The following is a 17684-nucleotide window of genomic DNA, read 5'->3' as shown; positions in this document are numbered from 1 at the left end:
GTATAATTAAAAGATTACCGAAGATTACGATTACTAAACCGCAGTAAATTTTTCCAGAAAATTGTCTCTTCATGTTTTTCCTAAAATAGTTTTATAGGTGAAATTTTTATTTTTTCAAATAAGATTATTCGAGGGAAAAATATCTCGGAAATGGAAATAGATTGTTTGTAGTGAGAAAGTGTGGATTTTATAATTTCTTAAATAGGAGAGCAAAATATTAGAGATTCAAAATATAATAAAGTGTTTTAAAGTATTCAAAATAAGTATCTTAACTGGATCTTTTCATAATATATGTGCGTTTTGAATATAATTATGATGACAATTATAATATTTATTTACAAATGTATAAATGGATATAAAATCAAATATTTCATTGGATTTTAAGGATCTTTCCAGATGTTTTTAATCCATATACTTCTAATAATATCAGTATCAAAACACTCGAACTTCCTGGTAATCCACTAATAGTTTATTTGTTTAGTATCTGCTTCGTCATTTGTAAAATGACTCATGTGTAATTCTATCAGTCTGAACAAGCAATCAAAGCCTACGCATTTACTCTCCCCGCTCAGCGTGAGAATTGATATGAATTTTAATTAGCGAAGAGCAGTCAATTGTTAATTACGTGAAGACTTTTGTGCGCAATTTGTGGTATTCATAAGGCGTCGATGAAGTTCTTGGCATCCTTTTTGTCATCCGAGGAATGCAACATTGCGAAATAGCTTGTTGCATTGCTATAATTTTTAATTATTCACCTTGAATGCTTATTTTAGATTTTATGGAGAGTTAGCTCTTGCATTATCTCTCTGCATAAATTTAATTTTTATAATTAGGGGTACTATTAAAAGATAATTAAAAACATTTTTCACGTTATGGTTGTACAACATTTAATGGGTTCCAAGTTTTATGGAATTATTAAAAGTCAATTAATATATAAATGGACAATAGAGATTCGTCGAGAAAATAATCAAGTTTTAATATTGGCCAATAGTTCACATAATCTGCACCCGATAAAGAGTACACCGATCAATTACAAAGACAACATCAAATTCAAGTGTAAAAGTTCATAAATATCAATTTAATTAAGTGAGATGCGCCAATCCAACATAGTGTGATTTATTATATCATCAGTGGGCTACTCATCCATTAATGTAACGGGATAAAATGAACATTTTATGATTTTTAGAAGAAAAAAGAATAATTGTCATAATTTTGATTTTCAAGTGATAAAGAGTTTTGGGTTTTGCATAATTTTTCATCTACATTGTTTGTCTTTTTTATATCACACCGACTACTCTTTATCAAAAATATATGAGCTACCAAAATAGATTATCGCCGTCTAACACACTTCCCGTTTAATTTGGTTTAAATAAAAATTTATCCCCACATCTTAAATAATAGAATAACTGGCTGCGATTGCCGTTTTTGGCAAACTGTAATTTGAAACGAGCAGAGTGCCAAGGCAGAACATTAATTTGGATTTATGAAAGTACCAATCAACAAATCAATAATTATGTCAACCAACACAACTTGCAATCTATGTAACATTTCAACAAAACAGGTTCCGATGGGATTTTTTGTGATTATTCAAAATTTTATGTACAGGTTTTGCTAGCATCTAATATGGTTTTGTGGCACAAACAACATTGAATGCTACCGCTTGCTTTTGTAAATTTTCTCTTCCAGTGATAGAAAAAATATTCTCGATCATCTCTGCTTGTTTAAGGCTTCCGAGTTGGTTTCTTTTTGTTTATTTGAATTCTGTTGTACTGTAGAGAGTTTTCTTGAGATAATTAGACTAAAAAATTAATTTCAGACTTCGGTATATTGCCATCAAAATTTTGGCAAAAATATAAAATAAGAAACATAAAAGTCGTCCATTCAGTCAGTTGCTAAACACGAGGTATAATTTTTTCAGCATTATTGATCAGAACGCAGAACATCTTCTGCGATCCTTCATCTAATAATATGGTGAAAACGTTTAAATTATATAAAAATAAAAAAGGAACTGAACAGTTCTAGTTTTCCTAGCGTGGAAACGCGCTGCAAGCAGTTTACTTGGCTTTCAGAGATGCCACGAAAATTATAATTATTCAAGAACAACAATAATTGGTGGTACATACCGCATTTTAAGATTTTGTTTCACAATCGAAGGAAAAATTTTCACAGTTGGGTTCCTGAGGAGGTATGTATTCACAAGATGATGCAACAAAGTTCGACACAAAACCACTTTAAAAGTGGCCGCCAAAATACACACTTTTTCTCTACCTGCGTGTGTGGAAATAAAGGAACAGAATACAAACTGATGTCTACAACCAAGTACACCTTTCAGGCTATTCTGCAGAGAGACATTTTTCAAATGCCTCCTAGAAAAGTTACAAATCGGGAAATCATTATACTCGTTAGGCTTCCAAGCCTACATATTTGTGTTGCTTATGTGTCTATAGCGGTGTAAAATCTTAGATAAAAATTACAATTTTTGGCCCTTACTCAATTTGAATTCACTCTTGAAATATGACAAGGTGGGTCCACTTTCAGGAGCACTCGAGTAGATATTGAATGTAAGAAGTGGTTAAGGTTTGAAATTCAGCATTCACCATGAAAGGTTTTCCTAATATTTGTATGGCACTCATTCACTTTTCACGTTTGTGTGAAAAATCTTTCGTCGATTGCGACGATTCCTTTAACTTTGCATCTACCTAGATTACTGCACAGTGGTCGATCTTTGTCTGAAATAAAAAAGGATATTTTAATAGTAAAATTTAAGCTACTATATTTTAAAGAGAAATTAACTTTTAAGTTTTTAAGAAAATTTCAGCTTAATATTATTTCACACAAAAATTTAATTACCAGAATGAAGTTCCAAGGGCAGGCTGGTAACATGAAAGTCCCACATTTCTCAGCAGAGTGTTTGGTCGATTGGTATTGGCACGGTATTCCAAGGGGCTGCAAATAAAAAGACAATTTATTAGCCACATGACAACAAGGTGGACACATTGAAATATTAAAAAGCAAAATATTTATATAGACAAGCATTGTTGATTCTTGGAATATCCAATCAATTCAGCTGCAATAAAAATTGCTTAGAAATTTATTAATTCCGTCATGCAGGAGCTGGTTGTTTTTTTTTTATTTACTACAAAAATGCAGGAGACTAAAAAAATGCTCTATTATTAAACGGAGAACACAAATCAACAACTTTGCAAGAGCTGTGAGGAGAAATAATCACCTGTTGGTGTCGGAATTACTTTTTCTTTGGGCTTGCTCCATGTCAAAGGAAAACGAATTATTCAGCATCAATAAAACCTCTCACGGCATGCCTTATTCTCAAAATTATCGTCCAAAAAAGTAACTTACTGGTGCTCATGCATGTGCTCATTGAGGCTGAGCTGGTCGTCGGCCAAAAAGTGGCACTTGTTGCAGGAGCGTTTGTTGTGCACCTTCAGCACGTGGGTCGCCAGCCGCTCTGAACGCGCCGCCTTGTAGTCGCACAGGGCGCACACAAATGGCTTCAGGTGGGTGTTGAGGTGCCGCTTAAGACACCAGTTGTCCACGCCAGACCAAGAGCAGTAGCAGCAGGTGAAGCGCTTCTCTTTCTGCTCCTTAGGTGGGGTGCCGTTGCTTGTGCTGCTGTTGCTACCGCCAGCAATTGACGTTTTTTGTTTCTGCAAAAATATGAACAGAATATTTTATAACGAGCAAAATTGATTCATGATGTTTTAATTCAATGTTAAGTATTTGCTTTCCTGTGTTTTTACAAATCATTAATATTGCGACAGGATATTCTGGTTTTGTTTGATATGAAAAACGTTTTTAAAATAAAATTATTAAAAAAAACCACAGTAAATTTAAATTGTGAATCTTGACGCTTTAATTTTATTTTCAGAAATAGTGAAAAATTAACGATTATAAAATTTGTAATTACAAATTTTAATTAATAAGATTATTTATTTAATTAACTGAGATCATGCTTAATTGGAATTTTAATTTTTAACGTAAACAAAACGAGGAAAGCTATATATTTTAATATAAATAATAAAATAGAAAAATTTGAAAAATTCAAAGTTGAGACAATATCACAGATTTGGTATAATTTTATTTTGAGCTCTACCTTATTAGCAATGCCATTCTGCTGGTGTTGTGGTTGTTGCTGCTGCTGCTGCTTCGGAAGGTACGCCTTGGGCTGCGGCGTCCTGATGGGCAGAGTGTAATGCGGCGTTTGCAGAAGATGGTGCTGCGGCGGCTGCAAATGGTGCATGTTGTGGTGAGACTGCCCCTGTTGGAAGTGCGACGACTGCTGGACTTGCTGATGCTGCTGCACCTGCGGCTGCTGCTGTTGGTGAGAGCGTCCGGTCGAGCTGGACGGTTGTCCTGCCGAGTACTTGTGGTAGTACGACATGCCGCTGGCGTTCTTGGGCGGCGAGCGGCGGATCTTGTTGATGTCGTACGGGTGGTCCCGGTGCATTCGCAAAAAGTGCTTTTTGACGTGGTCCGCCCGGTTGAACTGTTTGCGGCAGACGTAGCAGTGGAAGGGCTTCTCGTCCTTGTGAATGTTTTCGTGCCGCGTGAAAAGGTCCCTTCGGTCAGTCGCGTACGGACAATAACTGCAACTGTACCGTTTCTCGGTCGAGCTGCTCAGACTGCTCCCCCGTTCTCGGTGCGTCTGGCCATTACTAGAGTTTGCATATTGTTCAGCCGGCGGTTTTTTGGTCAAGCTCTCAGCCTTGGTCTTCAGTCTCTGCAGGTATTCGGTCACTTCCTCCAACACCTCCTTTTCCTTCCAAAGCGAAGACGGAATGGGCGACGTGCTTGGATTATTAGTGGCCGCGTTGTAATGCTCCTCATCTGGCTCCGTCTTGATCTCACTACTATTTCCTGCACCCTCCGAGTGTTGCTTGACGACGTGCATCCGTACGCACCGGGCCCAGGCACTTGTGTACGAACACTGGGGACACCGATAAACGGATAGGTTTCCGTGGGTGCCGATCCAGTGCTCGGCCACCCGCGCAAGGAACCCTTCAAAATCGCACTCGGAACACTTGAAGGTGCGCTGGGCGGGGTTGTAGGTGGCGATTTTGCTTCGGGTCCACGAAAGTTCGTCGTCGCTCGAGACGTACCGGTCGACGTGAGCGGCGACTGGTTCCGCGGCCTGCGGCACTGGCGGGACGTTGATTGGAAGCTGGCTGTGGATGGGGGTCGATTGCTGTTGGTAGTGGTTGTTCTGGCCTGTGGTTGAGGGGTTGTAATTTGACATGGCGGCCACGGCCGGCGGGAAGCTGGTCTGCATGAGGGCGGCCAGTCCGAAGGCCGTCAGGGTCTCCTCTTTGAGAAAGGGCGGTGCGAGGGCCTGCTCCTCGTACCGATTGTTGGCGCCTCGGTTTTCCATGTTGGACGCGGTGGTGGTCGGCGGCGTGTTGGCGACGGCGTTCGGCGCTGCGGAACTTGCGTTCAGCCCATCCTCGCTGGTGCCGTACAGTTTGCGCGTGATCTCTTTGAACATGTCCTCATAGCAGTCCATTGGCAGCGCCCCTGAATCCATTCCTCATTGCTAGATTCGAGCGGCGTGCACCTTCGAGAGCCTTTGCACCTCTCCACCAGACGTTCACCCCTGCAATAAAAAAACCATGAGAAAAAATAATAATTGACTTTTTAATCAAAAGTTCTTTAGAGCACTCGACATAATATATTACATAAAAACTTAACCTGTCATTTTAATAAAAATTAGATTTTTTATGCCGTATTATCTCTCAATTTTATTAAATTTGTTGAGCCAAGAACATGATCAATGTGATATTTAAATTAAAGAAATTTAATTTGGATACAGAAACTGAGCGAGAAGACCAATGCTCGGAAAATAAATAAAAAATTTCAAATTACAACTTTAAATTCGAAATATTGATTTAAAAAAAAAAAAAAAATGATTAGGATTTCTGTTTCCAAAAATTAATTTTCCTATTTAAAGCTTAAAAATACCTGTATCCTTTGAAAATAATAAAGATTTCCAATGAAAAGTTGAAATTTGGAAGTTTTAATTTGCTTTCCGAACATTGGTTTTCTCGCTCAGTTTCTGAATCCACGATAAATTTCTTTTGTAAAATTAAAACGGAAATTATAATATACTTAACATCGCAAATACAACACAAATCTACAAAAATAAATAAATAAATAAATAAAAAACCACTATAACAAATTATCAACATATTTTTCAATATATCACAACGCGGATATTTTGAAAAATAAAATGAAAATAAATTTAAAATTATTTCATTCTGGTTGGGCTTGTATAATTGCATGTAATGAAAGCTCGTGTCCTAAAATTAAATAATTGCCAACTTCCGGTCATTTCGGTGGCGCCAACTCTTGGGCCAATCCCATGCAACTTTTGACCCCGGAGTGGCAAAAATTGTCACATCGATCGCGGGGCAGCGGGCTTAATTAATTAAGTGCATGCTTGGCCGTTCTAATGCACTGCTCATTACTGCACGAGGGAAAGTTGCTTTTTGTGCGAGAGGCGCCACGCACCCCACCGCGCCCACTCTCATAGCTCACCTCCCTCTTTCACACACTCCCCCTCGCAGGGCCGTGGGTCTATTGATCGCCAACCACCCCCTGACTATAAAACTAACTAAAGAAGGGCCAGAAGAGACTCTCACTCACTCACTCGGGGCGCCCACCCCGAAAGTGAGCGCCGGCTAAGCAACCACCAGACGGAACAAAAGATATGGAAAATGAGCCAAAACGGAAACTCTAATTAAAAATCCCACAAAAAATACATTTTCTTAATAGGGCTGACAACAATTAATTAAACTCGAGCGTGGAATTCCAACTAATCAGTGATTTGCATTTTTATTTTTCAAGCATAAAGCAAAGAGCCGGCGCCTGTTGGCAAATAATTGATGCGCCCGCCGGGAGCGATTAATTTTTAAGCACGCACTAATTTGCATGACAATGGGCATAACTATGCACTGGCTCCCCTCAGAACTGGCGGGCGGGCGGGGGCTGCTGTGCATCAGAAAAAGGATATTTCTCGCCCCCCGCTGCACCGCCACCCGATCAATATAAGACCCTCCCCCCACCCTCACCCATACATACCACCCTCGCCCCAGAGAGAAAATCACCCCTGCTGGCGATACGTACGTACATGCGGGAGGACCGACCAACCACCCTCGCCGCCCATCAACCCTTGCTGCGCCTGCATCTCACCCTCTGCACACACACACTCACAATGTACACCAAGCAACCCCTCCGCTGGAAATTATTTTTCCGCCCGACGCGGGTAGGCACCGCTCGGAAAAGAAAGAAAAGTTGTTACACGCTCTCGTTTTTCACAGACTGACCGCCACGCCGTTTTCCTTCGTTCTTTTTCTTTCTTGCACGCTTCTTTTTGTTTGCGAGGGAAATGAACGGGTGAGCGAGACAAGCCGCGCTTGCCAAGTGAAATATTAGACGGACGCTGCGGTTTCTTTTGGTGCCGCAAGATCTGCTGGTGACAGATCGCAATTCATGGTGGTCGATGAGGATGATCATCGATTTTTTTTGTTGGCGGATTATTATTCACAAAATGCAAAAAGTGCTTGGAACTTGACACAAGGTTAAAACCAGTCCCATAGAATTTAAAAATATAATGATTAATTTTTAACTATTTTGGTTTTTATGCTATTTATGCTAATTTTATCATTAAAAACTTAATTCTTATCAAATTCATTATTGTTCATTACTAACAAAACCAGACCACCGACTGCATCCTTAGTCGACTGTGCTGCTCGCCACTCTCAGATGGGTAGTAAATTTCCGTATACCAATGGTATAAACTTGCAAGAAAGATTTTTCAAAATTTCGCTGGAGAATTAGTGAATGTCACCAGCAATGCTCAACGATATAATGAAATACTGGCGTTATATGGGTTATATTATAGCTTTTTTTCTCCTTTTGATTTTAGATAAATTATTTTCGTACAAATAATTTACTAAATTTACTTAAAAAACGCATCAAAATTATAAAATTATAAAATTATAAAATTTCCTCGCTAGTAATTGTGAAAGTCTGAAATAAGAACAAACCCTTGATTAAAATTTAAAACTAACTCAGCTTTAATTACGACGAGAAATATTATTTATATTTTTAAGCAGTACTATAATGCATTAAAATATTTAATAAATTAACATTTTCCAATTAATTACCAGAGCTTCAAAATTTAGTTAAAACTACACAAACGACAGGAAATTCGACCAGAATATTTGTCCAGAAATAATAAACGCACGTGAGTCATTTTGAATAATTTTTGTATAATTTATTTTTTATTGCCTTTTAATGACTTATTATTGAGTCGGAACTAATATGGGTACGCAGCAAATTATCGGAATGTGGCAATAATTGAAATAATACCCCAAAAGGAACAAGAGCAAATCGGATCAGATTGATTGGGCACGATTGAAGCGATTACAACGTGATTGGTTTCCTACAAGGATTGCTTTTGTTCGCGAGTCTAGCCACTTCCTGTCGTTCTTTTCAGCTTTTACACTCGCGCACTCTCTCTCAATCACAAAATACACCTTCCCTCCCTCTCTGAATAGGTCGTCGATGAATAAATTTTTAATATTATTTACAAGTTTGCACCTCATAAGGATTCACGAGCCACAGCAAGTATAAAAAATAAGAGAGGCGGTTGCAGCCTCCCCCAACCCGGCGTGCTCGAGAAAAAGAAAGATATATAAATATGAGGCAAAAAATGTCTCGGGTCGCTTTTAGTACAACAAGCAAGACCTGGTTGCCAAATGTAGTCACTTCAGTCGGGACCATCTCGCGACAGTGGAAAATAATGAAAGGAAGAATATTGCCTCTTTTATTTGGCTCTGTGGAAAACAGACCACGCGGACATAAAAATCTGAAACCCTTTTTTACGCTTGTCTTGCTTGCGTGACACTTGAAAAAACTACAAAGTGGAAACTTGCCAAAAATAAATAATTTCCATAAAAATTTCCTATTCCAGAAGTAAATAAGATATGTGACGATAAAATGCATGAAGTGTGCAATAGAATTATTTAAAAAACCTTTTTCTTTCATTTTTATTAGAAAAGAGCTGCGATTAAGAAAAAATTGATACACGTTCACAGCGGTTCATGTAATCCACCAGGAAGCCAAATTGCTAATTCAATTACTTGAATTTCATTAAAATTTAAATTATTTTCTTTCCTAATGAATCCCAACAAACTAAATTTATTAAAAAACTTTTCTTCTCAAGTTTTCTCAGGACATTATCAATTTTTTTTTATTTATTTGTAATCGCTTTAACCGGCTTTAACGTTTCTGATATGTGGAGGATTTTTAATTAACAAAACTAACAATTTATCTAAAAACATGGTCGATGAAAATTAAACTTTTAAAAATATTTTTTGATTAAAAAAAGGTAATAATCGCAAATTGGGCAATGCGAGTTATAATATTATTTTCTCTCTTATCAATCAACAATCCACGAAACTTGCACAATAAGGAAAGAATTTTATATTTTCTCGCGAGTCAGCCGTGCAGGTAGACGCAAATTGTGCGGGGGGTGGCTGTGGATGACGAGTTCGGAGGGGGTGGAGGCGCACCTGTCCGTCGGTCCCTTGGTCCGCCCGGCGTGTCGGAATGTTATTTTTGACGCGGCCTGTACAGCCCGGCTCCCCTAAATAATACGACGAGAACATAGACACTATCTCTGCCTCCCACCACCCCCGCCCGCCCGCCCTCTCGCTCGAGAGCCCAACCGCGTTCGCCTCTCGCACACGTTTCGTCCACCCACGAATACACAGTCGTGTCCATTGTTATATACTTCTAGTTCTCTCACCTGCGTGTCCGAGAGTGTCCCGTCCGGTGACGAGGCCTCGCTTCTCTTCGTTCTCCGGCCTCTGACTCGCTCTCTCGCTCCTCCCGCCCGCTGGTCCCTTTAAACGCACACTTCCTTCGCCTGCGTCTCTCGCTGCACTACTAAAACAACCCCCCTCCCTCCACCCATCTCCTCCCTCGCACGATGATAAAGCATTGCCATCCCCACCCTCCGGTCGGCGAGCATGCTTTTTTCAAGATCAGCGGACCCAGTTTTCCGTAGACCCTGGGAGGTGGCAGCAAAGTCTTGACCTTGTGGGTGGAAGTGGAAATAACATTTTTTTTTGCCAAATTGCAACGAGCAATTTTTTTATGTGCATCAATTAAAAAATTGTTGCTTATTTTTAGTCAAAATTAATCAATATTTTAAATTATAAACTAATTTTTGAGGATTTTTTTTATTAAAAATTATTTTATTGATTACTTGAAATATAATATTATTTTCTAGGGTTATCCCAAGACTTAAATCAGTGGTGCAGAAGGCACCATCTAATTTACTAATGATTTTTTTTCAGTTTCTTTTTCGTTATTATAAAGCTATTTCATGCTTTTAACGTTTTGTAAAAAACTAATAAAAAAGCGCATGTATCTGAAATAATATTTAATTTATTTTGAATCAGCAGCTTTTCATTATAATAACGGAAAAAATTATTACGAGCAACAAAATTTAACTCCAATGTTATTAATTTTTTTTTTTTTTTTTTTTTTTGAAGAATACAATTAACATTTTTATAATGCCGTGTTATCAACATTTTGACACAAAAACAATATATTCCGATTATGACTAAAACAAAGGTTACATTCTGCCTATTTTGTTGATGATGTAATGATGCTTTTTATAATAAAACTTTGTAGCATAATTTATCTGAAAAACAGGGGCATAAAGCAATCATCAGAGCCCCATTTGTTGAAAAATTCCTAAAATCTGGTGAAAATTCCTTCATAAAATCTGCGGTTGAAAACCCCCCTGATCGAGGAATCCCTGATGACGTTGGGTCCTCCGAAGCCCTGGCCAGCCATGGACTGGGGGAAGTAGTAAGCCGGGGCTGCAGGATCGAGGGATGTTGTTGAACCCCCCTGCTTGAGCCTTGAGGTTTCCACTGTTTGGATTGGGCCCTCCAACACCCGGCCCATCTGGTGGTCAAGGGCCGTTGATGGGAGCGGCCTGGGCGACACCCGGGATGAATATGCCCTGCTGGAGGCATCCGCTGATGGCATTCGGAGCTCCATCACCGAAAACCTGGTTCTCAGGAAGGGGGCCGTAGATGGGAGCGGCCTGGGCGACACCCGGGATGAATATGCCCTGCTGGAGGCATCCGCTGATGGCATTCGGAGCTCCATCACCGAAAACCTGGTTCTCAGGAAGGGGGCCGTAGATGGGAGCGGCCTGGGCGACACCCGGGATGAATATGCCCTGTTGGAGGCATCCGCTGATGGCATTTGGCGCTCCAAAACCTACAACGTGGTTCACGGGCCAAAAGGGACGTTGCTGACGTTTGGGCCTCCAATGCCCAGCTGCTGGTTTTTTATTGAAGGCTGCGGCGAATGGACCTCGGTTTTTGAAACACCTCTTTTGCCTCAATTCTGCATTCCAGTTCCAGTTGCTGAACTTCATGGAATCTGCGCAAGAGAAAATTTGCATGGAGTCAAATTAGAATAATTCTTCAAGAATTCTCAAATAAGGACACCATACCAAAATGAATTATGTTTATAAAAATGACTTTTCAACGGCAATTTTTTTTTAGGTTAATCCTGCTCATTTTAAATTGCACAAAATTTCCATTGTTGCAATTTTTAACATAATATAATATTTCCTTATCTTATATGCAAGAAATTCACTTTTCATTTGACTATATAGTTCTATTTCCTACATTATCAAATTTATTATTAACTAATTTGTTTAGTTTAATTAATTTATTAATCAAATAGTTATATGATTAATTAATTTAAATAAGATCTTTGTTAAGAAAGATTTTTAATTTGTGAATAGTTAATTTTATGCATTGTGTACTTTCAGTAATCAGTATTATAATTTGCTTATATTTTGTTGTAATAATTTATAAATGACTAAAAAAATAGTAATTTATAAATTTTATAATAACAAAAATTAATGTATCGTTAGTTACCTGAAAAATAGGGGCACAGGGCGCAATCAGAGCCATGTGTTGTTGCAAATTTCCAGAACTTGGTTGTTCGATGTGCTGCGCTGATCACATTTAGGCCACCATTGTCCATCTGCTGGTAAGGGATGTGCCAAGGGTAGTTGATGGGCGCGGCCATTGGACCACGATCACCAGAACCTTTTTTACAGTTGTCTGGCGCTTCTCAGAATTCTGCAGTCCAATTGCGCACGTTTAAAGTCTGGTGGCGAGGAAATTTTTAGTCAAAATTCAAATAATTCTTTTAGATTCGCAAGGGAAAACTTACCCCAGAGCAGAGGTTGTTTAAAATGAATTTTCAACAGTCCATTTTTTCATCATTGAGATAAATCCATTGTAGCCAATTTTAAATTTTACAAAAATGACATTGTTGCAATGCAATTTTTAGATCATATTCTTTATCATATGCATTGCATTAAGTTTACTTTTCATTTATTTTTATAAAATTATTTCCTATAAAAAAATTTTAATTAAATTATTTAAACTATTTTTTTAGTCCTTTGAAATTTAAGATATTTTTTTTAATGAAGATTTTTAATTTTAAAATTTTTTATTTAATAAATTTTTTAATTGATGTGCAAAATTTATTTGCTTACATTTATTTTAATAATTTTGTTATATCTTATAATAAAAGAGCTCAAATTTACCTTATGAGTATAATTATTTTGAGCAGGAAAATAAATAATAATAATAAAATATTCTTAGTGAAAAAATTTAAATTAAGCTCCAAATTTTATTTAATTCATAAAATGATATTGATAACTACGTTATTTTTTTCTATTCTAAAAAAAAATTGTGTATACTGTATACAATTAACATTTAATGCTATTTAAGCGCACCACAAAATATTCTTTGATTTTAAGACAAGAAGGACAAAGCAAAGCTATTCTGCCATGTTTGTTGGAAATGCTCTAATAAAACTTTGTCATCATACCTGAAAAATTTAATTATAACGATTCTAAAACTAAAACACTGCCAAAGGAGATCAAAAGCCAAAATATTTGAAAATCTGAGTTAAAAATTAACATGAATACAAGAAGTATTTATAAAAGAAAATCTTCAGTTGACGTTATTGTTGCCTCCACCAAAAGAGGAATGTCCAGCTCAGTTAAACTTGCTGCAATTAAAATAAAAATATAACCAAGTTTGATTTTAAAGAGATATAAAAAGGTGTACCTTTGGCTGTAAGCAAATCTAGGAAGGTGTCCAGTGGGGACAATCGATCCGCAGAGGGGAAAGCAGCAATTCCTGGAGCAAAGGAAATGTAATTTTATTTCAAATAGAAATTAGGTAAATGTAAACTGATTTATTTTATTTCAAATAAATTAAAATCTTCATCAGAAAAGTTGCCAGAACCAAAACTGAACCTACCTCTGGACGAAATGGTGTTGCGTCTTTGTGTCACTTGCCGGTGATCCCTGTTGGCTGATTCGCCAGACAAAAGGAGTAGAGCATGTTCTCTTGCCCTGTACATGTAACTAATGGGGTGGCCCCACTGGTTAAGAATTCGCCTTGCTCTGGTCCTCGGCAGCAACTGCAATAGGCCTACTTTGTAGCTCACGCCTAGTCGCTTTTCCGTCATGTCTATAAGCACCGAGTTGAGTTTATTTTAGAAAAGATATTTATTATAAATACCTCCGAATATTGCCTTGATGGCGTCGACATGTAGCTCAAAAACGTGTCTGCGGTTGTACTGCAGAAATAGGGGCCAGGGGAGAGTACGATATCCCAAATAGGAGAAAAAGGAGGTGAACCCTTGCGGTACAGGAAAGGCTTGGGCCTCTGCACAGTAGAAGAAGCGTTCCATCATGATGAAAAGTGCTTGACGACGATTTTCATCCAGCTGATCACTGCATTAGAAAATAAAATTTAATAAAAGAGAAAAGTATAAATTAAAATACATAAAATTTTTAAAATTTAGAAGTTAACTAGTGCATTGACGATTATTAGATCAATCAACTCACATGAGAAGAAAGCCTCTCTCTCCTTGCTTCTCAGCCTCAACACCTGCACAGGAGGCCATGAGACGGCACACCTGGCGTGACGCTTCGAGTTGAGCACCAACAAATCGTGTCGCCACAGCGTGAACATGCATGGGTGACGGACAAAAAATGGGCCGAGGCCCTTGCGTGGCTCCTTTCAAAAGATGCATGCTCAGCTCCCGCAAATTCTGTGTTAGTGTAATTTTTCAACAAGTTAGAAAACCAACACGGACAAAGTTAACGAAGATTGTTAGTGAACGGAAAGATTTGTAATATGGAGGAATAAGCCTTACCACTGCAACGACGTACTCTTGTTTGCTGGCGGTGCAAGTTTCCGCTTCTTGGAAGGGCAGGAGACCTATGAAGTTTTCTTTGCCACCGTCACGGCTGCTGCGAACCAAATCTGGCAGTGTCGACGAAATGGAGCTAAATCCTGCGCCTGGAGACAGAGGAGTGCTGCTTCTTGAAAGTGCTTCTGGCTGAAAATAAATAAAACACGTCAAAATTTAAAACAAATTTTTACTTTCCAGTAAAAGAAGGTCCTCTTTCTGAATAGGAAATCAACTAATCAAAAATTTTACCATAATAAAAAAAAATATATATAATACCTGATAACAAAGTAGCGACAACATAAGTTTATCAGCGACGTGTGAAGGACAGAATCTTTCACTGGGCTTGCTGTGGGCAGCATCCCAGAGTCTAGTCCACATATCTGCTCGATACGGCACAAGCCGTTGTTGCGGAGAAAGTAGTGTCATGGCCGTGTTCCAAAGCTCCTTCTGCTGCAACCAAACTATGCCCTAAAATGAAAAAATAATTGTAAATTTCTTTATTTTCCTAGTCATTTACTTACAGCTCTTGGTTGTTTGCTTGCCGTGGTTAGCGGCAAAATTGTGATTAGTGGAAGGGCGTCGCTTGGAATATTTTTGGTTGCATTAGCATAGGCAGTGCCAATAAGAAGTTCTTGAACTAATTTGGAAGTGGTCAGACTCCTTGCTTCATTTTTCATCAACCATTTCAAGAGCTGAAATCAAATTTCTTAGTAAAATATATTAAAATAATTTAACTTCACCTCAGAAGCAGTTTCGAAATCATTGTAGTGTTGCAGGAGTTGGTGCAAAATTGCAATTCTGTTTTGGCAGTTGTGATCGAAACGGAAACTCATGGACAGTTCGCTTTTGGTAACTTTGACCGTGTACAGCTCCAGACTAGACAGGTCCAGCAGACGAGACCCAAGCTTCGGAGGTGAATAGTTCAGGGGTGAAGGGTACAGGGGAACGGCCATGGGTGGCGAAATTATCACATGGTTGCACGGTTCGTGGGCCGAACCCACGTCCAGCAGGTGGGTGAAGAGATCGGACGCAAAAACTAGAAGGTGTTGGTCTGCAAACAATCGATGAAGTAAAGCAATGACAATAATTAAAAGCAACTGACCGCCGTGCAAAACAAAAGTTGGCAAAACATTGTATGCAAGGTTGGCAGGAACGTCTGAAATGACACACTCGATGACACAGCAGTGGTGCAGGGCTGTGACCGAATAGGCAAAATTCACACATTCATCAATGCTAACTTCTTTTCCTTCCTTTCCCTATAAAAAATATTAGAACCTTAAAATAATAAATAGTTAAAAACTTACATAGTAAATGTAATGGTGGCAAACATAGGCTAATCCCTTGTTGCTGCAAATGATGGCCAACTCGAGGGTGTTGTCATGGATTTTTAATGGCACTGGATTATCCGAATAAAGACTTTCAGGCCCAGGAAGTCCAGCAGGTGGTGCTGTTCCCTCAGGAAGGTTCAAAGGAATGTTTAGCTGAAAAATTATTTATAATCAAACAAAAATTCTCAAATGCTGTGTTTATCTTACAACAGTCTCATGAGGTAGATCGTCGTGAAACTGCAGACAAGAGAGGGATGGTTGAGGAGGTCGAGAGGCAAACTCCTTAAAAAACTCATCTTCCTCACCCTGCATAAGCCGAGACTGAGCCGTCTTCACACTGACGTAAAATAGACTTTGCAGGTGAGGGTCCCACTGAGCCCAAGAAAACTGGCGCACAATGACATCTGACGTGATCGGACTGGTCTGAAACTTGGGTGGAATTTCAGCATGCTAAATCACTTGTATTTATTTTTTTTTTTAATTATCAACATACCCATTTATCATCCGCAGATTTCGACAGCTCTACTTGGTAGAGGCCAACACCTAAATTAACCAAATTTGTAATGAAAAAGTAGAGTTTTTTTTCTTAATAATTATTACTGTTTTGGTGCATGAAGACTAAGAACTTTTCCTTGAATTTCATTTCGTCTGAAGTGAAAACAGGGTCCCTGGTCCTGTGCAGAAACTGAATGGCTGCTTGCGTTGGTGAAGAGGCAATTTTTTCTTCTTTCCGCTCATGGACGGCAGCAAACCAAACTTCGTAGAGATCATTTCCAGACTTAGTTGTGTATCCTGAATTATGGAATAATAATTCTTTTACAACCAATATTATTTGTAAAATTAGATCAAGTTACCAATCAATGACTTGTGCCTGTTGACTGAAGCTTGTACCAAAATTTTTGAGTCGCTGAATGAATGGAGAACCTTTAAAATTAAATTTCTCAGGTTTTAATTGACTTGATCATAAAAGAAAAATATTTACTTTGAATATTTGGTTCTCCAGATCCACGAATCCGACCTTCGTGACGGGATTTCTCAAATTGCCCTCTTTGCTTTCCCACGAAACCACAAATCCGTCCTGCTCCTGTCCAAGAACCTTCCACTTTTCGGCTGCAAGTTCGATACAAATTAGGAAATCATTCTGCTGTCGAGACAAAATTTGAACACTCACCTGTGGTGCATTTGCTCGATTCGAAAAAGAGCTTCTTAAATTTTTCAACTAGATCGACAGGGTTTGCCATTTTCTACAATTTGCGATCAGACCAGCCTTTTTGAGTCGCTTCTGTGGTTAATTTGTCATCTTCTTCGCTCTCGGCCGCAGTCTCGGCCTTCGACATCGATCTGCTCTTGAAACCGCAAACAAAACAAACGCTGATTGGCCAGGAATATTCTGAACGCGCTCCTATTGGTGGAATCTTGTCAGTATCTTTCTCGCGGCGCCAAACTGCGGATGCGTGGAATATTTGCATTGGGATTTTATGGCTATATTGTTAAATGTTGATAATGATGACACACGGTCTTATCAGAATTTATGTAATCAATCATTAAGTAAAGGAAACGATTTAAAATTTCATGGCCAGATGAAAGAATAATACAAAACATAAATCACAAAAATACTTATTGCAATAATATTTTGAATATTTAACTCTGAAATCAGAATGTAAATTTTTGCTTCATAATCAGAATGTTAAATAATTTTGTATAATGGTCTTAAGCTATGAAATTATATAAAAACCATTTTCTTTTCATTTTAAAATAATAATAATAATAATATTTTACTCTGAAAACAGAATTTTAATTTTTGCTTATTGAAAAAAAATGTTAAAAATAATTTCATAAATATAATCGTCTCAGCTATGAAATTAAATAACCTAAAAACATTTTTCTTTTCATTTTAAAATGGAAAGGCAGATGAGATAGTAAAATCTTAATGTTTTATAAATATAACATCATTATAGGTATTGGACTCTGTGTGTTATTAACGATTAATTTAACGATTTGAAGGCCAGATGAGAAATA

The 17684-nt window shown here is 38.1% G+C and overlaps 3 protein-coding genes across 4 annotated transcripts; all 3 read right to left on the bottom strand.

Moving 5' to 3' along the window:
• Positions 1-869: 869 nt before the first annotated feature.
• On the bottom strand, positions 870-9960 carry LOC132197747 (protein charlatan-like). Of its 2 annotated transcripts, XM_059621267.1 has the most exons (6): positions 9827-9960; positions 4112-5608; positions 3358-3665; positions 3230-3264; positions 2851-2946; positions 870-2729 (listed from the first exon to the last, which is right to left on the bottom strand). In XM_059621267.1, exons 2-5 carry the CDS (start codon positions 5537-5539, stop codon positions 2900-2902), a joined length of 1818 nt encoding a protein of 605 aa, XP_059477250.1. In that variant the 5' UTR covers positions 5540-5608; positions 9827-9960; the 3' UTR covers positions 870-2729; positions 2851-2899. The 2 variants fall into 2 exon arrangements, with proteins under 2 accessions (XP_059477250.1, XP_059477249.1); XM_059621266.1 differs by lacking the exon at positions 3230-3264.
• A 1045-nt stretch (positions 9961-11005) lies between these two features.
• LOC132198362 (uncharacterized) lies at positions 11006-12815 on the bottom strand. Its single transcript, XM_059622352.1, has 2 exons — positions 11991-12815; positions 11006-11484 (listed from the first exon to the last, which is right to left on the bottom strand). The coding sequence occupies exons 1-2, from the start codon at positions 12142-12144 to the stop codon at positions 11006-11008; spliced, it is 633 nt and encodes a 210-aa protein (XP_059478335.1). The 5' UTR covers positions 12145-12815.
• A 136-nt stretch (positions 12816-12951) lies between these two features.
• LOC132196576 (protein pigeon) lies at positions 12952-17035 on the bottom strand. The gene is made up of 17 exons (XM_059619335.1): positions 16837-17035; positions 16648-16775; positions 16520-16589; positions 16266-16457; positions 16159-16208; positions 15873-16094; positions 15642-15818; positions 15440-15593; positions 15078-15388; positions 14859-15029; positions 14614-14805; positions 14299-14484; positions 13988-14193; positions 13659-13873; positions 13395-13607; positions 13200-13271; positions 12952-13140 (listed from the first exon to the last, which is right to left on the bottom strand). The coding sequence occupies exons 1-17, from the start codon at positions 16904-16906 to the stop codon at positions 13067-13069; spliced, it is 2703 nt and encodes a 900-aa protein (XP_059475318.1). The 5' UTR covers positions 16907-17035; the 3' UTR covers positions 12952-13066.
• Between the last annotated feature and the right edge of the window lie 649 nt (positions 17036-17684).

Source organism: Neocloeon triangulifer, unplaced genomic scaffold (genome assembly GCF_031216515.1).
Source record: "Neocloeon triangulifer isolate White Clay Creek 2 clone unplaced genomic scaffold, ASM3121651v1 ptg000012l, whole genome shotgun sequence".
In the NCBI taxonomy this organism is placed as follows: Eukaryota; Metazoa; Arthropoda; class Insecta; order Ephemeroptera; family Baetidae; genus Neocloeon; species Neocloeon triangulifer.
The sequence above is the reverse complement of the archived record's forward strand: the minus strand, read 5'-3'. Positions and strand labels throughout refer to the sequence as shown.